Source organism: Symphalangus syndactylus, chromosome 20 (assembly GCF_028878055.3).
Source record: "Symphalangus syndactylus isolate Jambi chromosome 20, NHGRI_mSymSyn1-v2.1_pri, whole genome shotgun sequence".
Taxonomy (NCBI): domain Eukaryota; kingdom Metazoa; phylum Chordata; class Mammalia; order Primates; family Hylobatidae; genus Symphalangus; species Symphalangus syndactylus.
This window is the reverse complement of record NC_072442.2, coordinates 37089600-37114458: the sequence shown is the minus strand read 5'-3', so window position 1 is coordinate 37114458 and position 24859 is coordinate 37089600. Positions and strand designations below refer to the sequence as shown.

The following is a 24859-nucleotide window of genomic DNA, read 5'->3' as shown; positions in this document are numbered from 1 at the left end:
AATTTAATCTAATTTCCGAATCTACCACAAAACCCTGTCTTTATTCTACAACTGAAATTTGTTTGCATGGCAATAGTCACCTTGAAAGAAGCCACACTGATGAAGACCTAACTTATTTTTGCTTTTAACTTCACAGCTAATATGTGTTGCCTTGGGGGATAGGGGAATAACGTCCTACATAACTTTATGCTAGTGGGGAACTCCTTTTCTTCAGCACAACTTTTTCCTTTGCTGCCAAACCAGGAGCAGAAGTGGTGGTCTGTACCAGTGCTGGACCCATGGTAGGCCCCTAATAAATGCTGTGCATTCATTCATTCATTCATTCATTCATTGGTTCATTCATTCATCCAACCAACATTTATTATTGATTGACTGAAGATGATATGGCAGAAAATAAAGTGGTTGTACTTAAAGTCAAGGTCATTCTCATGTTCTTTCTTTTCTTTTTTTGTTTTCTTTTTTTTGTTGTTGTTTTTGAGACAAGGTCTCACTCTGTCACCCAGGCTTGGAGTGCAGTGGCACAAGCTTGGCTCACTGCAGCCTTGATCTCCTGGGCTCAAGTGATCGTCCTGCCACAGCCTCCCAAGTAGCTGGGACTATAGGCATATGCCACCAAGCCTGGCTAATTTTTTTTTATTTTTACTAGAAACAAGGTCTTGCTGTGCTGCCCAAGCTGGTCTCAAACTCCTGGGCTCAAGCAGTCCTCCTGCCTCGTTCTCCCGAAGTGCTGGGATTAGAGACATGACCCACCACGCCCGGCCCATTCTCATGTTCTTGCTCAGCATCAAAGAATAGGTGTCCATGCATTCTGGCTACTACTCCTGTATCTATACTTCCATCAATTCTTCATCTTTACCCTTTTTTTTTGAGACGGAGTTTCACTCTTCTTGCCTAGGCTGGAGTGCAATGGCACGATCTCAGCTCACCGCAACCTCCACCTTCCGGGTTCAAGCGATTCTCCTGCCTCAGCCTCCTGAGTAGCTGGGATTACAGGCAAGTGCCACCACGCCTGGCTAGTTTTGTATTTTTAGTAGAGACGGGGTTTCTCCATGTTGGTCAGGCTGGTCTCGAACCCCTGACCTGAGGTGATCCACCCGCCTTGGCCTCCCAAAGTGCTGGGATTACAGGCATGAGCCACTGCACCCGGCCATTTTTTGCCCAGCCTGGAGTGCAGTGGCATGATCGTGACTCACTACAACCTCCGCCTCCTGATCTTTACCCTCTATAATCCTTCTGGCCTATGCCTCCTAGTGATCATTTTTACTATTTTGTTCTTTTTAAAATTGCAGTTAAAACACATAAAATTTGGCCAGGCGCAGTGGCTCACGCCTGTAATCCCAGCACTTTGGGAGGCCGAGGCAGGCGGATCACGAGGTCAGGAGATCGAGACCATCCTGGCTAACACGGTGAAACCCCGTCTCTACTAAAAATACAAAAAAAAATTAGCAGGCTTGGTGGCGGGCGCCTGTAGTCCCAGCTACTCAGGAGGCTGAGGCAGGAAAATGGCGTGAACCCAGGAGGTGGAGCTTGCAGTGAGCTGAGATCGCGCCACTGCACTCCAGCCTGGGCGACAGGGCAAGACTCCATCTCAGTAAAATAATAAAATAAAATAAAATAAAATAAATACCATCTTAATAATGTAAAAGTGTACATTTCAGTAGAGTTCAGTGCATCACAGTGCTATGCAACACATCTCCAGAACTTTTCCATCTTGCAACATTGAAACTTCATACCTACTAAAACATTAATTCTCCCTCGATTTCTACTTTTGATTATATCATTTATGCCAATGTGTTTCATAACTGCAGAAGGCTTTTTGGGTTCTCTTTCTAGTCTTGTTATTCCCATTCTCCCTTTTTGTTTTGTTTTGTTTTTGTTTTATTTGTTTGTTTGTTTTTTTAGTCTTGCTCTGTCATCCAGGCTGGAGTGCAGTGGCACCATCTTGGCTCACTGCAACCTCCGCCTCCCAGATTCAAGTGATTCTTGTGCTTCAGCCCCCCGAGTAGCTAGGATTGCAGGTGCGCACCACCACACCCAGCTAATTTTTGTGTTTTTAGTAGAGAGGGGGTTTCCCCATGTTGCCCAGGCTGGTCTTGAACTCCTGGGCTCAAGTGATCCGCCCGCCTCAGCCTCCCAAAGTGATGGGATTACAGGCATAAGCCGCTGTGTCTGGCCTATTCCCATTCTCTTAATTTATACCTTGAGTTTGAAATCCCTGTTTTCCTGGGTTAGTTTGATTGTGGGGGGGGGCAGGTGCACACACAGTTTGCAAAACAAAGGGAAAGATTTGGTATTTGGAAGCTTTGTTAAGAACTGTAGGCCAGGTGCGGTGGCTCACGCCTGTAATCCCAGCACTTTGGGAGGCTGAGGTGGGCGGATCATGAGGTCAGGAGTTCAAGACCAGCCTGGTGAAACCTCGTCTCTACTAAAAATACAAAAAGTAGCCAGGTGTGGTGGTGCACGCCTGTAATCCCAGCTACTCAGGAGGCTGAGGCAGGAGAATTGCTTGAACCCGGGAAGTGGAAGGTTGCAGTGAGCTGAGATCGCACCACTGAACTCCAGACTGGGCGACAGAGCAAGACTCTGTCTCAAAAAAAAAAAAAAAAAAAAAAGAACTGTAGTAAAGCCCTCTTAAGATAATAAGGGAAATTTGCTTATTTTCTTTTTCCTAAGAACTTGAAACGCTGTCTGTGCCACTTTTAGTAATTATTTTTCTCTTTTTCATTACCTCCCTCCCACCCTGCCTTCTTACTCATTCTCTGTGTTGATATATCCATTTGAATGGGATAATACATGAAGAAGGAAAAATTATTTTAGGTGAATATTTGCATTGTGTTAAGAAATTATTCTAGGAAAGAAATTGAAAAAATATTCTGCTCTCAATAATATACAACACTGGGAGGCCAAGGCAGGAAAGTCATTCAAAGCCAGGAGTTTGAAACCATCCTGGGCAACAAAGCAAGAGCCTATCATCTCTACAAAAAATTTAAAAATCAGCCAGGCATGCTGTCGTGTGCCTGTAGTCCCAGCTACTAAGGAGGCTGAGGTGGGAGGGTTGCTTGAGCCCATGAGTTCAAGGCTGCAGTAAGCTATGATCTCACCCCGCACTCCAGCCTGGGTGACCGAGCAAGACCCTGTCTCTAAAAAAAACAACTTTAACAACAATAATAATAATATACAATAGTTTCAACGTTAATATAGCTATCAGAATAGTTGCAGTGTTAATATAGCTCCTGCCACTTTCATATATCTACACATTTGTTCCTCCCTTTAGTTGGCATGTATTTAGAGATTTAAAATTCTTTTTTGTATTAATATAAACAAAATGTAAATATATTTAAATTCAGAGCCAGGCGCGGTGGCTCACGCCTGTAATCCCAGCACTTTGGGAGGCTGAGGCAGGTGGATCACGAGGTCAGGAGATCGAGACCACGGTGAAACCCCGTCTCTACTAAAAATACAAAAAAATTAGCCGGGCGTGGTGGCGGGCGCCTGTAGTCCCAGCTACTCGGAGAGGCTGAGGCAGGAGAATGGCGTGAACCCGGGAGGCGGAGCTTGCAGTGAGCCGAGATTGCGCCACTGCACTCCAGCCTGAGTGACAGAGCAAGACTCCGTCTCAAAAAAAATAAATAAATAAAAATAAATTCAGGTAGAGGCTGGGCACAGTGGCTCACACCTGTAATCTTGACACTTTGGGAGGCCAAGGCGGGCAGATCACTTGAGGTCAGGAGTTCGAGACCAGCCTGGCCAACATGGTGAAACCCCTGTCTCTACTAAAAATACAGAAATTAGCTAGGCATGGTGGTGGGTGCCTGTAATCCCAGCTACTTGGGAGGCTGAGGCACAAGAATCACTTGAAACTGGGAGACGGAGGTTGCAGTGAGCCGAGATGGTGCCACTGCCCTCTGGCCTGGGTGACAGAGCAAGACTGTGACTCAAAATAAATAAATAAATTCAGGTATAAAGAACTTAGATCTTTGGAATATTGAAACTGCTGCCTTCTCTTCTGAAGAATTGTGGATTATCGATTATGGAGTTTCTCCAGTGCCACATTGCTAATTGAGAACTACTTGGGAGGTGCATCTCCTAGCCAGTTCCTGGTGGCCATTCTTGGTATTGTCTTTCAACATGTCTATAAATCCTCTATCCTTAGCTTTTGAAGAGGGAGAACAGCAGATTGCTCAGTTACATGGGTCTGGATTTTGATTCTTTGCCGTATCAAGTACCTGCTTCAGATGAAGGAGGCGCAGGACAAAATCCAGGACTTGTCTATGGAAACCCATATTCTGGTAAGAAAACTTTCCCATTCCAACTGGAAGGACCCTGCCTGCATCCCTTTCCCTACTAAATTTTTGTTTCTGAGGTGCTAATTAAGACCAGTCTCATTAAGACTTGCTGGGCAGAAGCTGAGGACCCAATAGAAAGATTGCCAGGCGAGAAGTGTTAATTGAGAAATAAATCTGAATCCAGAAGACACAAATCAGATCATTCGCCTAGAGGCAGCAGACACAAATTAGTCCCGTGGCTGTATTCCAAATGTGTAAATCAGAGAAATGTCTCTATGTAGAAGATACACACATACGAAGCTGAGGAAGCTAATTAAGGTTTTGAAATGGTAGCAAGAGAGGCAAGTTATGCTGCCCAGGAAGTAGCGGTTACAGCAGCCACCGTGATGGCTGACCAAGGGCAACAGAAACATGCTCCACAGAGACTCCTTGATGGTAGGACAGGAAATGGGAGTGAAAAGGACTTGGGGTAACATGTCCTTGCCAAACAGGGAGCTTTTCTCATTTGTCTCCAAAAGCAATATGAGATCTCATTTACTTTTTGGGACAGTTTAAAGCAGCAGTATTATCTTCAGAGTTACAACCAGATGTTTATAACAGGCAACAAGTTCATTTTTTCTTTAAAATAAGTTTGTGGCCGTGTGCGGTGGATCACGCCTGTAATCCCAGCACTGTGAGAGGCCGAGGCGGGCAGATCACCTGAGGTCGGGAGTTCAAGACAATCATGGCTAACGTGGTGAAACTCCGTCTCTACTAAAAATACAAAAATTAGCTGGGCATAGTAGTGGACTTGGCTCACTGCAACCTCCGCCTCCCGGGCTCAACCGATCCTCTCACCTCAGCCTACCAAGTAGCAGAGACTACAGGCTCCAGCCACCACACTCAGCTAATTTTTGTATTTTGTGTAGAGATGGGGTTTTGCCATGTTGCCCAGGCCGGTTTCGAACTCCTGAGCTTAAGCAGTCCACCCACCTCGGCCTCCCAAAGTGCTAGGATATGTGAGCCATCGTACCTGTCTGTGGATACAGTCTTAAAATCTATTTTCAGATAGTCGTTAAATTGTTACTATTTTTATTAAAATCTAATTTTCCCCACTCTGAAAATAGCTTTATTGTTTTTTCTGACCGTATAACATATATATATATAGCCTGTGTGTGTGTGTGTGTGTGTAATGAAAATACAATTTTCATTATTTCAAAATAAAATTACAAATGAATGTATTTTCATTTGTAATTTTATTTTGAAATAATGAAAATACAATTTCAGGCTGGGCGTCATGGCTCACTCCTGTAATCCCAGCACTTTGGGAGGCCGAGGCAGGTGGATCACTTGAGGTCAGGAGTTTGAGACCAGCCTGGCCAACATGGAGAAACCCTGTCTCTACTAAAAAACTACCAAAAATTAGCCAGCCATGGTGGTAGGCACCTGTAATCCCAGCTACTCAGGAGGCTGAGGCAGGAGAATTGCTTGAACCCAGGAGACAGAGGCTGCAGTGGGCCAAGATCACACCACTGCACTCCAGCCTAGGTGACAGAGCGAGACTCTGTCTCAAAAAAAAAAAGATTTCATTATTTATGTTTTCTTTTCACCTTATCATTGACCTAGATCCCCTCTATCAGAAGTAATGGTATACATATGAAAGAGAAAGAATCAGAGGCAGTGAGGAGAAAGGGAACAATGAAAGTTACAGGAAATATCTGCCAGAACACAGTTGGAGAAGCTAGGGATGGTATTTTCTCATTGAATGAGATCTTTTTTATTCTTTTCAGGTATCCAAGAAAGTTCTTCCCCCAGCCTGGTAAGTATTTGATTCATGAGAATATTCCCACAAAGCCCTTGAAAATTTCCCTTCCTGCTCCAGTTCATGGGAGAACCATAGGGAGACAGGTTCATTTTGATAACTCCAGAAGTCAGCTGGATCAGCTTGTTCTGGGCCCAAGGCTGAGCCAGCCTCTTGTGGAAGGGAGACAAAAGCACAGTTCATCCATCAGCATTTTGCTTAGGATCTATACCTTTGAGTTTTTGGTAGCATAAGTAGGGAGGAGATCTGAACCAGACAGCTAGCCAAACAAGTTCTGTCAGTGCCCCTTCAAGGCTAGAAGCAATGTTGGCTACTTCAGCAATATTAGGCCCTTTCAATTCTGGGGTTAGACGAAGCCTGGTAAGCATCTCCAAATGTGCATTCTCTTCATTCATTCACTATTTCTTGAGTGCCTAACCATGTGCCAGTCATTATGCTAGGCACCGAGGATACAGTGGAAGACAGGATGGCCACATCTGTGCCACATATAGCTTACATTTGTACTGACCTCTTTGCTCTTCCTCCCAGCTCTCCATCAAGAAATGCCCTATCTGCAAATCAGATGATATTTGTGATCACACCTGGGAGCAACAGCAGATGCAGGCCCTTTGTTTGAATTGTCCAGTTTGTGACAAGATCTTCCCAGCTACAGAGAAGCAGATCTTTGAAGACCATGTGTTCTGCCACTCTCTATGAGTGTCCCAACCTCTTGGATGTATACAGAGATTTTATAGAATAGAACCTATAGCTTCTACCATGAGTTATATGAGTCAAGATCCTGCCTAACCTGAAATTATTAGGGATTTACTCAGCCCTGCTGCTACTAACAGTGGAGTTATGTCACTGATCTGAAGGTCACTGTTAAGGGCTTCTGCTGCCATCCTTGTGGGTTGCTACCTTTAAGTCACATAACTCTAGCTGTATCATCCTCTCACCTGTCATTCTTCTGAGGGTCCCAGTACAAGGGCCCTGGGATGGAGCCAACCTGGGTATTCACAACAGGCCTGACTTGATACTAAGTGATTAGTTTTCCAAGTTGTCCCACTGCCATTCAAAGTCAGCCCTTGAGTGTATTTGTTCTCAGTCCTAACCCTGGGGCCAGAGATTGGTCCGAGGTTGAGAATTCCTTCCTCCTCATCCTTGGTGTTGCTTTCTCCAAATGATTGCTTTAGACTAGCCAAAAATGCCATGGCAAAGAGCTCAGCAATCCAATTTGGATACCAAAAGTTTCTCATGTTAATTTCTCAGCCCCCAAAGAAGCATCTTACTCCTGAACCTTAGACAGGAAGTATTGTTTCAGTCACAGAAAGCTTTTCTGGGTACCTCTAGTTAGCACTTCCTACTCTCTGATATTTCCTATGTACATAGCTTTTATTGTTGTAAATCCTTTCTTAATGGTTAAATAGGGATTGTTAGCAACTATGGGTTTGCAGTTTTCCGAGTAGGTGAGTTTTGAATATGGATGTCAGAATAATGAGACAACTTGTTAATCTCTTTAATACTAAAAATAAATTACTCTTCTATTTCAGGGACTTAGGTAATTTAAAATAAACCTTCAGTTTATGGTCTTTTATTTTGAAGCTCACGGGAAAATTGTGATCAAAAGGACTATGGGAAGGGCAGACCCCACCAATGATTTCTCTTCACCTGTCTTAAGTATTAAACAAAAAAGAGTGTCCTGGCAGTTATCTTGAGGTGGGGAAGGAGGTGATGAAACATTAGTTTGTGAAATCTGAGGCCCCTGGCTTTTTTTTTTTTTTGAAACAGAGTCTCGCTCTGTCACCCAGGCTGACGTGCAGTGGCGCAGTTGGCTCACTACAGCCTCTGCCTCCCAGGTTCAAGCAATTCTCATGCCTTAGCCTCCCAAGTAGCTGGGATTACAGGTGTGTGCCACAATGCCCAGCTAATTTTTGTATTTTTAGTAGAGACAGGGTTTCACTATGTTGGCCAGGCTGGTCTCGAACTCCTGGCCTCATGTGATCCGTCCACTTCAGCCCTCCAAAGTGCTGGGATTACAAGCGTGAGCCACCGTGCCCGGCCCAAGGCCCTGACTTCTTGCTGTAACTTTCCATGCATTTTTTTTAAAAGGAGCAGTGTGGATTTTGGCACCCTTTGTGAACTAAGTTCAATGCCCTCTATCCAAATTTGCCTAATCGAACTATAAGAAAATAATGATTCCATTTTCTCTCCCCTCAGGGACTGAACAAATGGAAATAACTCCCAGGCAGTATCAGCTGGTCACTACAGAGACTTCTACAAAAACTTTTGAATGATGTGAAACACGATGTCATGAATAAGGGTTGAGCCAACTATAGCTCTGCGTTCCTACTGGGCTTTCCCTAATGTGGTTGGGAGTTATGCCCTAGACTAACTGTATTGTCCTAGTCACAGCTCCTTGCTTTGATTTCATCCTTGATAAAATGAAGATGAAACTTACACTACTTCTCCAAGCCTTTTGCTGCCTTAAGAATAAGACCTGACATGAACACTAACCCTAGAATAGAAATGTAAATAGGGAGATGGTAATAAAGGAGTTTTTCTGGCACATACCCTCCCTGCAGAATTTCTGTTGCTCCCCAGATAGTTCCAGTGAGGAATTGCAGTTTCATTTATTTTGTACTAGTCGGCTCTTAATTAAGCACATGAATGGAGAGGAACAGTGGTGCACATAATCCAAATCAGTGAATACCATTTTCTGGTGAATTACCCACCCCTTTGCCCCTGCTACCCCGAGGGTTACCATGATTGTCAACAGCAGCAGGAGCCCTTCCACAGGGCTTGGTAAAAAAAAACAGTTGAGGTGTTAATGACCCTTTTTGCTGGGTGTAAAACAAAGCATCTTTAATCACTGTTCATTATCTCCAGCTGCTCTTACCAAGGCTTTGAAGGGGGAAATTATGCTCCAGGCAGCCACTAGTAGTAAACAATAGTTCTTTTTTTTTTTTTTTTGAGACAGAGTTTCACTCTGTCACCCAGGCTAGAGTGCAGTAGGCGCTCACTGCAAGCACCGCCTCCCGGGTTCACACCATTCTCCTGCCTCAGCCTCCCGAGTAGCTGGGACTACAGGCGCCCGCCGCCACTCCTGGCTAATTTTTTGTATTTTTAGTAGAGACAGGGTTTCACCATGTTAGCCAGGATGGTCTCGATCTCCTGACCTCGTGATCCACCCACCTCGGCCTCCCAAAGTGCTGGGATTACAGGCATGAGCCACTGCGCCCAGCCAACAGTAGTTCTTATATAACCCACTGCCCACCCTGGCCTTCCTTCATCCCCCTCACACCCACACATTATATAGCTGTAAAATACCTTCAAAAAATAGGAAGTTATGGGAGCAAATAGTATATATCTGAGTTGAATTTTTGAATCTTTGTACTTGTTATGGCAACAGGTTTTCCTTCCTAATTTCTTTTCTCTTGGTCTAATATTAAAATGTTTTTGCATTACCTTAGCATGCTTACTGGATGGGCAGTAAAGGGAGAAGAAAGTCACCCTGGCACATGTGAGTGTGAAAGAAAGCTAACTTAAAAAAAGGAGGCCGGGCACGGTGGCTCATGCCTGTAATCCCAGCACTTTGTGAGGCTGAGGCGGGTGGATCAGGAGGTCAGGAGTTCAAGACCAGCCTGGCCAACATGGTGAAACCCCATCTCTACTAAAAATACAAAAAATTAGCCAGGTGTGGTGGCAGGCGCCTGTAATCCCAGCTACTCGGGAGGCTGAGGCAGAGAATTGCTTGAACCCGGGAGGCAGAGGTTGCAGTGAGCTAAGATCGTGCCACTGCACTCCAGCCTGAGTGACAGAGCGAGACTGTCTCAAAAAAAAAAAAAAAAAAGGAGAGTTGGCAAGATATTTGGTAAACCTAGGCCTTAACACCTATAGCTTCAGCTCTTTTCCCTGGTCTTGCTAAAAATTGGGATGAAATGTGACTGCCTTGATGTTCAAATATCATTCTCCTGTGATTTGATTTTCTACGGTGGCAGTGGCTTACACTGAGGTAAGCATACTCTAACCTGGTCTCCTAGGAACAAATGTGGATGAAATGTGGATGCAGTCCATTACCTGGGAAAAAAAGCAAAATGGACTCTACATAGAGACGAGATCCAAAGAGATATTCATCTGATTGCCCTGAGTTAACCAACAATAGGCCATAAGTTCAGTGAAGTTACACTGGCCCCAATGCTTTGCTTAGCTGCTCTCATATAAATATTAAAAAGTTTTAGTTGGGCAAGGTTGCTCACACCTGTAATCCCAGCCCTTTGGGAGGCCGAGGCAGGCAGATCATGAGGTCAGGAGATCGAGACCATCCTGGCTAACATGGTGAAACCCCGTCTCTACTAAAAATGCAAAAAATTAGCGGGGCTTGGTGGCGGGCGCCTGTAGTCCCAGCTACTCGGGAGGCTGAGGCAGGAGAATGGCGTGAACCTGGGAGGCGGAGCTTGCAGTGAGCCAAGATGGCACCACTGCACTCCACCCTGGGAGACAGAGTGAGACTCTGTCTCAAAAAAAAAAAAAAAAAAAAAAAAGTCTTAGCCGAGTGCAGTGGCTCATGCCCATAATCCCAGCACTTTGGGAGGCTGAGGCAGGCATATCACAAGATCAGGAGTTCAAGACCAGCCTGGCCAACGTGGTGAAACCCCATCTCTACTAAAAATTCAAAAACTAGCCGGGCATGGTGGTGGGCTCCTGTAATCCCAGCTACTCGGGAGGCTGAGGCAGGAGAATCGCTTGAACCCAGGAGGTGGAGGTTACAGTGAGCTAAGATCACACCACTGCACTCCAGCCTGGGTGACAGAGCAAGACTCCATCTCAAAAAAAAAGAGTCTTTAGGGCCAGGCATCGTGGCTCACATCTGTAATCCCATCCCTTTAGGAGGCCGAGGTAGGCAGATCACCTGAGGTCAGGAGTTCAAGATCAGCCTGGCCAACATGGTGAAACCCCATCTCTACTAAAAATATGAAAAATTAGTCAGGAGTGGTGGCTCACGCCTGTAATCTCAACTCTTTGGGAGGCCGAGGCGGGTGGATCATAAGGTCAGGAGTTTGAGACCAGCCTGGCCAATATGGTGAAACCCCGTCTCTACTAAAAACAAAAAATACAAAAATTAGCCAGGCGTGGTGGTGGGTGCCTGTAGTCTGGGCTACTCAGGAGGCTGAGACAGGAGAATCACTTGAAACCGGGAGGCAGAGGTTGCAGTGAGCCAAGATCGTGCCACTGCAATCCAGCCTGGGCGACACAGCGAGACTGTCTCAAAAAAACAAAACAAAACAAAACAAAACACAAAATTAGCTGGGTGTGGTGGGGCATTCTCGTAATCCCAGGTACTTGGGAGGCTGAGGTTGAGGTTGCAGTGAGCTGAGATCGTGCCACAGTACTCCAGTCTGGATGATAAAGTGAGACTCCACCTCAAAAAAAAAAAAAAGTCGTTAGGCCAGTGTGATGGCTCATACCTATAATACCCCGTGCTGGTATTGTTTGAGGCCAGGAGTTGGAGACCAGCCTGGTCAACATAGCAAGACCTCGTCTCTCCAAAAAAAATAAAATAAGCCAGTATGGTGGCATGCACCTGTAGCCTCAGCTACAGAGGAGGCTGAGGCAAGAGGATCCCTTGAGCCCAGGAGGTTGAGGCTGCAGTGAGCCATGATTGCACCATTGCACTCCAGCTTGGGCCACAGAGTTGAGACCCTATCTCTAAAAAAAAATTAAAGTAATAAAATATCTTTACATTCGTGTATCGCTTTATAGTTTAGAGTGTATTTTACTTATTCCCTGTGTGCCTCTCATAATCCTCCAAGACGAGGCAGCTATTAACTCATTTTTATGGATGAATAAGCTGAAACATGCAGAAATAACTTGCTAAAAGTGGAAACAACCCAAATGTCTATCAGCTGATGAATGGATAAATAAAATATGATATATTCATACAATGGGATATTATTTGTCAATAAACAGGAAGTAGTCATATATGTTGCAATATGGATGAGCCTTGAAATTATGCCAGGTGAAAAAAGCCAGTCACAAAAGACCACATTATTGTATGATTCCATTTATTTGAAATGTCCAGAATAGGCAAATTTGTAGTAACAAAATAGATTGGTTTCCTAGGGCTGAGGGTTGGGGGGAAATAGAGAGTGACTGCCAATAGGTATGGAGTTTCTTTTGGGAAGATAAAGAAAATGTTCTAAACTTGATTGTGGAGATGGTTACACGACCAAATATACTAAAAACCATCAAGTTACATACTGTTTTTTTGAAACAAAGTCTCACTCTGTTACCCAGACCAGAGTGCTATGGTGTGATCTGGGCTCACTGCAACCTCCACCTCCCGGGTTGAAGTGATTCTTCTGCCTCAGCCTCCCAAGTAGCTGGGATTATAGGCATGTGCCACCACAACCAGCTAGTTTTTGTATTATAGTAGAGACGGGTTTCACCATGTTGGCCAAGCTGGTCTCGAACTCCTCACCTCGAGTGATCCCCCACTGCCTCAGCCTCCCAAAGTGCTGGGATTACAGTCCTGAGCCACCGCACCCGGCCGAGTTATATACTTTAAATGGATGCATTTTATGCATTGTGAATTAGATCTCAAATTATCATTGGAGACATGAAGGATGTCTCAAACACAAACAGAGCAAGTTAAACACTGTTGAACTTGGATAGATTACGCTGATATCAGTACAATCACTGCCACAACTGTGCTGTGTTCTCCCCCTATCTTGGACTGGAGGCAGCAGCTTCAGTGCGATAGAATCAAGATTAATAGGGTCAAGGGAATTAGTGATAGCCCACCATTTGGCCAACAGCATTAGTGGTCTCTGTTTGGTAATATCTATTCTGTGGAGATGGATGTACCCAATAAAGTTGGGGGACAGAGTCACTGGCCCACAAATCCCAGGTAATCACATTAAGAGATCCAGCCTGCTCTGCCTAATGTTATTACTTTCTCCCTGTGGAAAGGAGAAATATGACACTCCAGGGGACTACGGTCATTGTTTACTCAGTCAATCAACATTTATTGAGCACCCACAGTGTGCAGAGCTAGCATCAGACCAGGATTTAAAAAGTAAAAAGTTCTTCCCCTGAGGGATCTACAAGATTAATGAAGTTTCTGCCCTCAGGGAGCTCGGAAACTGCTGGGGGAAAAAGTCTCCGGTTTCAGGGCTCTCCCAGTCAGGTGGGGAAAGGAGAAAACCACCCAGAAAAGCAATGTAAAGATACTCACAGCACTACACTCTGACCAACTGAGCTAACCGGCAGCCCTAAGGACTCTTAAAAGATAAGGGAAGTCGTCCTGCAAATTAAGGACTTGGCAGCTGTAGGACCTCAGTGTTAATTAAAGGTGTTTTGAAAGCCCAAGTTAAGGCTGTTAGAGAAGTGTGCTTTGGAAGAGGCAGAGAGACAGAGATGGCAGACAGACACGGGGAATTATACTGAGGTTCTCTGCAAAGGCAGAAGGAGAAGCAGTACCAGAATGCAAAGGACTTGTAAGCAAAAATACTAGAACCTAAAAAGAAATCAGTTTCTGTCCTGAAAGACACCATAACCTAGTTGAGCCACATTGACAAGCTTATTTGCTAACAAGGGGTAGGGTAAGGGTGGGGAAGGATTGTGTTATGAGGATATAGGAGTGGCTCAGAATCCCAGGTTGCAAGTCTCCCAGCACTGCACTCGGCCATATTTCTTAAACTGCATGTGAATCTATAATTATCTCAAAGAGCATGTTGAGATGAGGGAATTGCAACCACGTGTGAGGTGAGGGTATCGTGTTCTAGTGGGGCATAGTGAGAGACAAGGCTCCCGAGGCTGTAGGGGACAGTCCATTCTTTCAGTGGTTGTTGGTGTCCCTTGACTTGTGGCATCACTCCAAAACCTGCTTCCATGGCCACAGTGCCTCCTCCCTATGCCGCCACCTCTCCTCAATGTGTGTGCTCTGTGTGCCCTCTTATAAGGACATATGTCATTGGATTTAGGGCCCAGTTGGCTAATCCAGGATAAGTCTTTTCTTCAAGATCCTTAACTTAATCACCTTTTGTCATATAAGGCATTACTTCTTCACTATATAAAGGGTATGATAAGCCTGTGCAACGTGGCAAGACCCCTATCTACAAAAAAAGAAAATCCAGGCTTGGTGGCATGTGTGGACATCTCTTTTTGGGTGGGAGGGCACCATTCAACCCACTACAGAAAGGTAGGGGCAGATAAATGATTACTAGGATTCTGACCCAGCCAATCAAGATAGAACACACAGAAGAAACAGCAGCCTTCAGGGAGCGAAGTTCAAGTTTTAACGGAATTTGAGGGTCTTGTGGGGATACTCAGTAGGCAATGGGATAAATGTTTCAGCAAAGAGCTGGGTTGGAGCTGCAGGTTATTCCTGACATGAGTGGCATAGCTGAAACCAAGAGAGTGGATGAGCAAATCTGGAGAGAGAAGATAGGGCAGGCTGAGGACAGACCCTGAATAATGCTAACTTTAGGAGTCAGGCAGGGGACCAGAAGCCATCCATGAAGGGAAGAAAAACCAGGAGAAAATTGGCAGCCTGAAAGCCAAGCAAGAAAATAGTTTCAGAAAATGAGTTCAATAGTGTCAGATACTAGTAGGGTAGGACTGGAAAAAAACCTTTGATTTTAGGAACTTAATGTTGACAGGCAGATAAGCTTTTTTCTCTCTTTAAAAAAATTTATTCTCATTAAAGAACACTTGAAATGCATGAAGTACAAAACTTAAGTATAGTTACATCAACCAAACACAATTATTAGCATTTCCATCCATTTTTAAAAACATTGTTTTGAGTCAGGGTCTCGCTCTGTCACCCAGGCTAGAGTGCAGTGACGCGATACTTCACTGCAACCTTCACTTCCTGGGTTCAAGTGATCCTCCCACCTCAGCCTCGGAGTAGCTGGGACTGCAGGCATATACCACTACGACCCAGTACATCTAGTTGTTTCTATATATAGGTGAGCTTGTGAGTTTTTTTGGGTTTTGAGACGGTATCTCACTCTATCTCACCCAGGCAGGAGTGGTGTGATCATGGCTCACTGCAGCCTCAACCTCCTGGGCTCATGCAGTCCTCCCTCAGCCTCCTGAGTAGCTGGGACTGCAGGCACATGCCATGACACTTGGCTAATTTTTTTAAAAAAATTTTTGTAGAGACAGGGTCTTGCTATGTGGCCCAAGCTGGGTTTGAACTGGCCTCAAGTGATCCTCCTGCCTTGGCTTCCCATAGTGCTGGAATTACAGGTGCAAGCCACCATGCCTGGCCTAGGTGAGTGTTCTCTTTTTTTTTTTTTTTTTTTTTTTGAGTCGGAGTTTTGCTCTGTCGCCCAGGCTGGAGTGCAGTGGCGCAATCTTGGCTCACTGCAAGCTCCGCCTCCCGGGTTCACGCCATTCTCCTGCCTCAGCCTCTCCGAGTAGCTGGGACTACAGGCGCCCGCCACCACGCCCGGCTAATTTTTTTTGTATTTTTTTTTTAGTAGAGACGGGGTTTCACCTGGTCTCGATCTCCTGACCTCGTGATCCACCCGCCTCAGCCTCCCAAAGTGCTGGGATTACAAGCGTGAGCCACCGCGCCCGGCCTTTTTTTTTTTTTTAAACACAAACAGAACTAGGTGAGCCTTCAAGGAAAGAAAAAAGACTATGTGTGCATGTGTGTGTGCATGCCCGTGAATGCCTGCCTTGATTTCCAACACAGGCATCCTCCTTTAAATCCTCCCTGAGCTGGAGACTGACTTGTGGCCCCTGGGAGAGTGTGTGGGAGTGTGGAGAGTGACCTCCGGACCTGGGTACTTTCCGGCCCCTCCTCCCATGGAAGCTGCTGCACGGATTTGGCCTGTGCAAACACCAGGCACTTTTCGCTGGGTCAATATTTCACATCCGTTGTCAGGGTCTAATCCATCTTCAACATCTGTTCCCTGGGATGTTGTGCTCTGCTCTGCCACCTATGACCCCTCATGGTCTTTGTCCCCAGAAGAGGATCTCTACAAGGTCCCCAGGGCTTTCTCCAGTTTGAGGCTGCTCGGTTCTTCTCTTTTTCTCCTCTTTAAACCCTCTCACCTTTGCCTGAGCCAATAATCTCCCTCAAATTACAGGGAGAAGACCCCTCTGTCTGGAAGCCTTCCCTGGCTCCAGAACACAGAGGGACGTGGTAGCTGCTGTTGTGTAGAATTCAGCAAACCTCACCTGCCAGTGGGTCCAGAACATGTTCTGACCCAGTGTCCTGCTTGCCACCTTGTACTTCCTGACTGCTGCTTCCTGCTGTGAGCCTGCTGGAGCCCTGGGGACACACATTTACTTGAATAACATCTCAAAATAGACTGGGAAGACAAAATGTACTACAAGGGGCCGGGCACAGTGGCTCATGCCTGTAATCCTAGCACTTTGGGAGGCTGAGGCAGGCAGATTGCCTGAGCTCAGGAGTTCAAGACCAGCCTGGGCAACAGGGTGAAACCCCATCTCTACTAAAATACAAAAAATTAGCCAAGGGAGGCAGCGGGCACCTGTAGTCCCAGCTACTCAGGAGGCTGAGGCAGGAGAATTGTTTGAACCATGAGGTGGAGTTTGCAGTGAGCCAAGATCACGCCAAGGCACTCCAGCCTGGGGGACAGAGCAAGACTCCATCTCCAAAACAAACAAACAAGAACCCAAAATATACTATAAGGTGTAACTAGAAATTGTTTTCAAGATCGGTGCTTTTGCACCATTGATTAGATGAGGCAACCAAGTGCATTTATTTTGATGCATGCCTGTCTTGTTCCTCTAATCAGCTTCCAAGAACAGGGACAGACTGGGCGTGGTGGCTCATGCCTGTAATCCCAGCACTTTGGGAGGCCAAGGCGGGTAGATCACCTGAGGTCAAGGGATCGAGACCAGCCTGACCAACATGGTGAAATCCCGTTTCTACTAAAAATACAAAAATTAGCTGGGCGTGGTCGCGGGTGCCTATAATCCCAGCTACTTGGGAGGCTGAGGCACGAGAATCACTTGAACCAGGGAAGTGGAGGTTACAGTGAACCGAGATTGCACCACTGCACTCCAGCCTGGGCTACAGAGCAGACTCGTCTAAAAAAAAAAAAATTAGAAGAAGAAGAACAGGGACAGATTTCTGTTCATTCTCCTCAGTGCAAATCTCTGGCCCCAGCTTTCCTCATCGTTATTCAAACCCAACATATATTTGGCATTTATTATAAGCAAGTGCTGTTATTAAACCCATTTATAGATGAGGGAGCCAAGGCTTAGCAAGGATAAAGACTTGAAGGCCGCACAGCTGCAGGAGGCCAGGCTGGACCAGGGTTTATGTTGTTAACACTAAATTGTTTGGAGAAACAGCAAACCCAGCTGTGGGGGAATGGGAGCGGTGGGTGTGGAGCCTGAGGCTAATTTCCTCCCACTCAGCCATTCTGTCCTCTCTGCAATAAAATTCATAGTCCAGGAAATTCCCTGCAAGTGACAATGACTCTTAAACTTTCCTGAAGATAAGAATTGCTGGGCCAGAGCCTCCCTCACTGCTTGCCATCCCTTCAGCTGATGGTCAGTAACTCTTTCTTTGCCAGTAGCCTGCCTGGCCTTCCAGTTTACCAGAGAGGCCCTGGTGACGAACCAGGCCCATCTCTCATCTTCCGGAACCCATCCCTGCCGCCTCACCCAACCCCACCCTCCTTCCCTCTTCCACTCTGGGAGTTTTTGCAGTTCATCTGCTCAGCCAAAGAGAAGCAACTGCTAATGTTAAGCCAAAATTTGGGTCGGGCCAGGAGGCACCTTTGAAATAAAAAATTTACTCGGGTACAGGAAACAGCTATAAATGATCTTGGAAATGCAGGCACTCCATTTCCTGGTTACACACTCCAGGCAATGCCCAACAGAGCATCTGAAGGGGCCTTGTTTATCAACTGTCATGGATTCAGGAAGCCAAACAGACCTGCCTGTTACCAAGGTGTCTCCTGCAGGCCCCTGCCTCCAGAAATGACCACCCCTGAGATGAAAACTTCTCTTGGGAAGAAACTGAGAATGAGCTTTTACAATTTGCTCAGAGCTTCCCACTCTTTGTTTCTGGGACATTCTTCCTGTAGCCAGCTTCAGTCCCTGTTAACACATAGTTAACAACAGGATTATTTTTGTTGTGTTCCACATCTGCTGTATATAATCTCCTTTTATTTTTTTCTGAGTTAACTTTGTTTTCTTTTTTCTTTTTTCTGCTGACTACCTACTTATCTGTCATAACTTTGTTTTTATTATGGTAAGAACACAACGTGAGATCTAGCTTCTTAACAAAATTTTAAGTGTAACATCTCCTTTTAATTTGGATAAAATAGTAGGTGTTGGGCCAGGTGCGGTGGCTCATGCCTGTAATCCCAGCACTTTGGGAGGCCGAGATGGGTGGATCACCTGAGGTCAAGAGTTCGAGACCAGTCTGGCCAACCTGGTGAAACCCCGTCTCTAATAAAAATACAAAATTAGCTAGGTGTGGTGGTGCGCACCTGTAATTCCAGCTACTCAGGAGGCTGAGGCAGGAGAATCGCTTGAACCCAGGAGGCGGAGGTTGCAGTGAGCCAAGATCGCACCACTCACTGCACTCCAGCCTGGGCAACAAGAGCAGAGCAAAACTCCATCTCAAAAAAAAAAAAATAGACTGGGCGCAGTGGCTCATGCCTGTAATCCCAGCACTTTGGGAGGCCGAGGTGGGTAGATCACAAGGTCAGGAGATCGAGGCCATCCTGGCCAACATGGTGAAACCCCATCTCTACTAAAAATACAAAAATTAGCAGGGCGTGGTGGCAGGTACCTGTAGTCTCAGCTACTCGGCAGGCTGAGGCAGGAGAATGGTGTGAACCCGGGAGGCAGAGCTTGCAGTAAGCCGAGATCGCGCCACTGCACTCCAGCCTGGGCAACAGAGCAAGACTCTGTCTCAAAAAAAACAAAAAAGTAGGCATTGAATGCTTATATGGTAAGCACTGTGTTAAGCACTTCGTATTTGATTATTTTAACCCCCACAGCAAAACATTAATCATTAATATGTGATAATTAACAAAGGTATTAATAAACCCATTTCACAGATGGGTCACAGAGAGAGGCTGAGTAAATCACGCACAGTCATACAGAGTTGGGATTTTTTTTTTTTTTTTTTTTTTTGAGACAGAGTCCTGCTTTGTTGCCCAGGCTGGAGTGCAGTGGCATGATCTCAGCTCACTGCAGCCTCTACTTTTTGGGCTAAAGCAATCTTCCAACTCAGCCACCTGAGTGGCTGAGACTACAGGTGTGCACCACCATGGCCTGTGAATTTTTGTGTTTTTTGGTTGTTGTTTTTTTTTTTGAGACAGAGTCGGGGTTTCACCATGTTGGCCAGGCTGGTCTCACCCACCTCGGCCTCCCAAAATGCTGGGATTACAGACGTGAGCCACTGCGCCCCGCCAGAATTTTTGTATTTTTTGTAGAGACAAGGTTTCACCATGTTGCCCAGGCTGGTCTTGAACTCCTGGGCTCAAGCGATCTGCCAGCCTCAGCCTCCCAAAGTGCTGGGATTACAGGTGTGAGCCGCCATGCCCTGCCTACAGAGTTGGGATTTGAATTCAGGCAGTCCAGCGTCAGAGCTCTTGCACTTAATTACAGATGCTCTGTGTTTCTTTCTAGTTCTCCTTTCTCCAAATGGGATCATTCTACCTCCGTAAACCTGTCCTTATGACTTCCCTTTGAGTCAGGAAATCTAGTGCTGATGCCAAACACCCTGAATAGATTTATATTAGGGACCAGAACCATGGAACGTTCCCTTTCCATCACTTAATTCAACCTCTGATGAAGTCCACACCAGTCATTCCCCCTGCACAGCCATCTTGCTCATATCCTTCTCAACAAAGTGGCTCCTAACCCTATCTGGAGGACTGGATAGCCATTCTGGCAGAACAGTGGCCCTAGTCACAAGGGAAAAAGGAACCCCTGTTTGCAAAGCAGCTGTATTTGCTAAGTAAGACACTTTGACAGGCTGAGCATGGCCTGTAATCCCAGCACTTTGGGAGGCCAAGGCAGGCAGATCACTTGAGGTCAGGAGTTCGAGGCCAGCCTGGCCAACATGATGAAACCCCAGTTCTATTAAAAATGCAATTAATTCACTGGGTGTGGTGGCAAGTGCTTGTAATCTCAGCTACTCAGGAAGCTGAGGCAGGAGAATTGCTTGAACCTGGGAGGCTGAGGTTGCAGTGAGCCAAAAGATCACACCACTGCACTCCAGCCTGGGAAACGGAGTAAGACGCCATTTCTTAAAAAAAGAAAAAAAGACACTGACAAAATGCCTTTTAAGGAAATGATATTTGGGGAGATATGCTGTCAGTAGTTTTGATAGGAACTCAGCATTGAGTTCCTACTGAGGAAACAGCAGAGAACATCTGTGAACATCTGTGGTTGGGTTCTCCTTCATGTTCCACCTCTTTCACATACCTCACACACCCCTGCATCCCTCCTGCCCATCCTCTATTCCATTTGTCTTGTCTTTTTTTTTTTTTTTTTTTTTTTTGAGACGGAGTCTCGCTGTCGTCCAGGCTGGAGTGCAGTGGTGCGATTTCGGCTCACTGCAGGCTCCGCTCCCCAGGGTTCACGCCATTCTCCTGCCTCAGCCTCCCGAGTAGCTGGGACTACAGGCGCCCGCCACCTCGCCTGGCTAATTTTTTTTTTTTGTATTTTTAGTAGAGACGGGGTTTCACCGTGTTAGCCAGGATGGTCTCGATCTCCTGACCTCGTTATCCACCCGCCTCAGCCTCCCAAAGTGCTGGGATTACAGGCGTGAGCCACCGCGCCTGGCCTGTCCTGTCATTTTTGACCCTGAGTTTTGACAGCCCCAAACCTTGTCCCTCCATAAAGTGGACAGGCTAGAAGTCATCATGGTGAAGAGCCCAGACTCTGGAACTAGACTGTCTGGTGGCAACTTTAGACAAGTCACTCAACCGCTCTTGGCTTTGGTTTCCCCATTTGTAAAATGGCATTGACAATTATAGTCCCTGCTTCAGCTAGATGAGTTAAAATGGGTAGAGCATTTAGAGCAGCGCCTGACACACGCTGATTGTAAGCACTCAATACATGTTCTTCCCTGCCACCTGATTACCAGCTTTGTGAAATTGGGCAGGTCACTCTGAAAGAGGGTATGATTATGATGTAGTGATTAAGAGCACTAGGTTTGACATCAGATGCCCTTGAATCTTGACTTTTTTTTTTTCCTGGAGACAGGCTCTCATTCTGTCACCTAGGCTGGAGTATAGTGATGCAATCTCGGCTCACTGCAGTCTCAATCTCCCGGGCTTAAGTGATCCTCCCACCTCAGCCTCCTGTGTAGCCGGGACTACAGGCATGCATACACGACACTTGGTTCTGTTCTTGTCTCCCGTCCATTCCACCCCCGAGCCAGCAGTCCCAGGAGACACAGCCTCTTCCTATTCAGTATCTCCCCCATGTAGGAGCTTAAGTAAACGAAATACCACCACCCCTCTCCCATCTTACCTTGAGATTAGGAAAGACTGTGGTTGAGGGCAGCCTGTGTTACTGAATGTTATCTTCGCGGGCTTGGCTCCAGAGCCCTCAGCAGGAAGAGGGACTGGACCTGCAGCCTCAGACTCAGCATGGGGACTTATAATGAGCAGAGTCCTGAGCCCTCTGGTGGGGAGTCTTGGGTTCCATTCTGCTTGCTCCTTGCAGGGTCTTTCCAAGAAGTTAAGGGCCCTTGACACTTAAAGGAGTGCCCACATCATGTCAAAAATACTAAAATGCACTCATATCCCACAGAATTTTTTTTTTTTGAGATGGAGTTTCGCCCTTGTCGCCCAGGCTGGAGTGCAATGGTGCAATCTCGGCTCACTGAAACATCTGCCTCCCAGGTTCAAGCAATTCTCCTGCCTCAGCCTTCTGAGTAGCTGGGATTATAGGCATGCGCCACCACGCCTGGCTAATTTTTGTATTTTTATTAGAGATGGGGTTTCCCCATGTTGGTCAGTCTGGTCTCAAACTCCTGACCTCTGGTGATCCACTTGCCTTGCCCTCCCAAAGTGCTGGGATTACAGGCGTAAGCCACCGCGCCCGGCCTGAAATGTGGTTTATACATAAACTATATATACAAACTGAGTTGAGTTGCAATTGGTTGAGATTTTGTTTTGTAGCCATTTATTTCAATATTTATCCAATGCCATTTTGCAACTGTCTTTTTTATTTTGAAAACAATAACTTTTTTCCAGGTTTCAATAATAAGCCCTAGCCCCTAAGCCATTGTGTCTAAGGGATGGGCCAGCAGTCCCTCCAGTGCCTAGGTTGACTTGGTTAGATTCCCTGGTCCCTGAGCTTGTCAACTCCAGAGCCCATGTGAACCATGCCCACCCTATCTATCTATTCATCCACCCATCCATCCATCCGTTCGTTCATTCGTCCATCTGTCCATCCTTCCATCCATCCATTCACCCACCCATATCTCTCTGAGCTGTCTATGGTAGAAAAAAAGCAACTTGGGCAGAGGCTAGAGAAGACAAGCATGGTGTGAGACTGCCCTCTAGAGATTGCTCCTGGAAAGTGCAGGTGGGGAGCTCCCTCTTTCAGGCTAAGATCAACCCCACCACTCGTTCACTCATTCACATTTATTGAGCAAGTACCTACCTATACCCGGCACCATGTACTTACCTGTTCTGGGAACAAAAGACAAATACAAAGGGAAACACCACACGTCCCTGTTCTCCAGGAGGTCACCATGTTGTAGTAGTGACTGCAAACACATAAACAAATGATTACTGTTCTGTGCAATGACTACTGGAGTAGATGTGCACCAAGTTCTATGAGAGCAATGAAGACAAGGAAATAAGTCTGGGGCAATAGGGGAAGTCATCACAGGGAAGGTGGCATTCAAGATGGGCCTTGAAGGATGTGTAGGAGTTTGCCATGCAGTGCTGGGGAGGAAAGGCATTCGGGGCAGAAGGAATGGCAGTGTAGAAATGCAGGCTTGTTAAGGGCCAGCGAGAGGTGTGGCAAAGCTGGAGCATGCATAGTACTGAACAGTCAAGACCCAGCTAGAGAGGCAGGTGGGGCCAGATAGTGAAACTCCCACTCAAAAAACAGGAAGTGAGCCAGGTGTGGTGGTGCTCACCTGTAGTCCCAGCTACTCGGAAGGCTGAGATGGAAGGACTGCTTGAGCCCAGGTGTTTGAGGCTGCAGTGAGCTATGATCACACCTGTGAATAGCCATTGCACTCCAACCTGGGCAACATAGTGAGACTCTGTCTCATAAAAAAAACGGAAAACAGGCCATGCCCAGTGGCTCATGCCTGTAATCCCAGCACTTTGGGAGGCCAAGGCAGGATTGAGGCCAGGAGTTCAAGACCAGCCTGGGCAACATAGCGAGACTGCATCTTTACAAAAAAAACAAACATTAGCAGGTCATGGTGGCATGAGCCTGTAGTCCCAGCTACTTGGGAGGCTGAGGTGTGAAGACCACTTGAACCCAGGACATGAAGGCTGCAGTGAGCCATGATCGCACCACTGCACTCCAGCCTGGGTGAGAGGGAGAGAGACCCCGTCTCAAAAATAAAACAAAGCCGGGTGCGGTGGCTTATGCCAGCACTTTGGGAGGGTGAAGTGGGCAGATCACCTGAGGTCAGGAGTTTGATACCAGCCTGGCCAACATGACAAAACCCCATCTCTAATAAAAATACAAAAAATAGGCTGGGTGTGGTGGCTCACGCCTATAATCCCAGTACTTTGGGAGGCCGAGGTGGGTGGATCATGAGGTCAGGAGATCGAGACCATCCTGGCTAACACGGTGAAACCCCGTCTCTACTAAAAAATACAAAAAAATTAGCCAGGCGTGGTGGCGGGTGCCTGTAATCCCAGCTACTGAGGAGGCTGAGGCAGGAGAATGGTGTGAACCCGGGAGGCGGAGCTTGCGGTGAGCCGAGATTGCGCCACTGCACTCCAGCCTGGGCAACAGAGCAAGACTCCGTCTACAAAAAAAATACAAAAATACAAAAAATAGCCGGGTGTGGTGATGGGCACCTGAAATACCAGCTACTCGGGATGCTGAGGCAGGAGAATAGCTTGAACCTGGGAGGCGGAGGTTGCAGTGAGCCGAGATCGCATGCTATTGCACTCCAGCCTGGGCGACAGAGTGAGACTCCATCTCAAAAAATAAAAACTAAAAAGCAAAAAATAAAATATATAAAACAAACAAAAAACAAAACAAAAGTAGGACATGTCACACTTAAACTTAAGACTCTTTTTCTTGCAGCAGTGGTTTAAACAGAGGAACAAACGGGAAGATCTTGTCGCCTTTGAGGGGCTGTGGTTGTGCCCCTCAAAGTGACTTTGGAGGTTCTACACCACTCATGGTCACCCAGTCGCCCAGTTAATCCCAAGTGGGGGCTCCCAGGCAATTGCTGTGCCTGACAGAATGTGCCAGGTACTTGATATGAGGTTTGTCAAATGCCCAGATCCCAGTGATTGCAGTCACCCTGCCCTCTCCCGTTTTCTGCAGACCAAGACGCGGGCACCCAGCACCGCACCTGGGCCCACTTCATCCAGATCATGAAGGTGGAGGAGACTGCAGCCAGCAAGTGCAACCGGCCAGCAGTCACACAGCTCCATGACTCCAAGGTTGAGTTCCTGCTGCCTCACTGGGTCCTCTGTGGCCAGCAACAAGCCACGTGTCACCACCAAGAGGCCCGACATCTTACAGGTGAAGGGCCCTCTCACCCTGGGTCTGACCAAATAAACTCCTCAAGAACACCAAACCAAACCAAACAGGACATGATGCTCTGACCAGAACTCTGTGC

At 46.5% G+C, this 24859-nt stretch overlaps 1 protein-coding gene and 1 non-coding gene across 16 annotated transcripts in view; both read left to right on the top strand.

Moving 5' to 3' along the window:
* The window catches only part of CALCOCO2 (calcium binding and coiled-coil domain 2), a 34521-nt gene extending 25889 nt beyond the window's left edge, over window positions 1-8632 (top strand). For 5 of the 15 annotated variants that reach the window (XM_055258466.2, XM_063628790.1, XM_055258463.2 and 2 more), the window contains 3 exons: window positions 4154-4289; window positions 6056-6084; window positions 6616-7639. In XM_055258466.2, the coding sequence (XP_055114441.2) occupies window positions 4154-4289; window positions 6056-6084; window positions 6616-6783 (333 nt within the window). In that variant the 3' untranslated portion in view covers window positions 6784-7639. Of the gene's footprint in view, window positions 1-136; window positions 249-4153; window positions 4290-6055; window positions 6085-6615; window positions 7640-8283 lie in introns of those variants that run through there. The other 10 variants (XM_063628795.1, XM_063628792.1, XM_063628794.1 and 7 more) reach the window with 6 other exon arrangements.
* A 15649-nt stretch (window positions 8633-24281) lies between these two features.
* LOC129470837 (small nucleolar RNA SNORA68) lies at window positions 24282-24409 on the top strand. Its single transcript, XR_008653357.1, has one exon. It is a non-coding gene; the product is annotated as a small nucleolar RNA SNORA68 (small nucleolar RNA).
* Window positions 24410-24859: the final 450 nt, after the last annotated feature.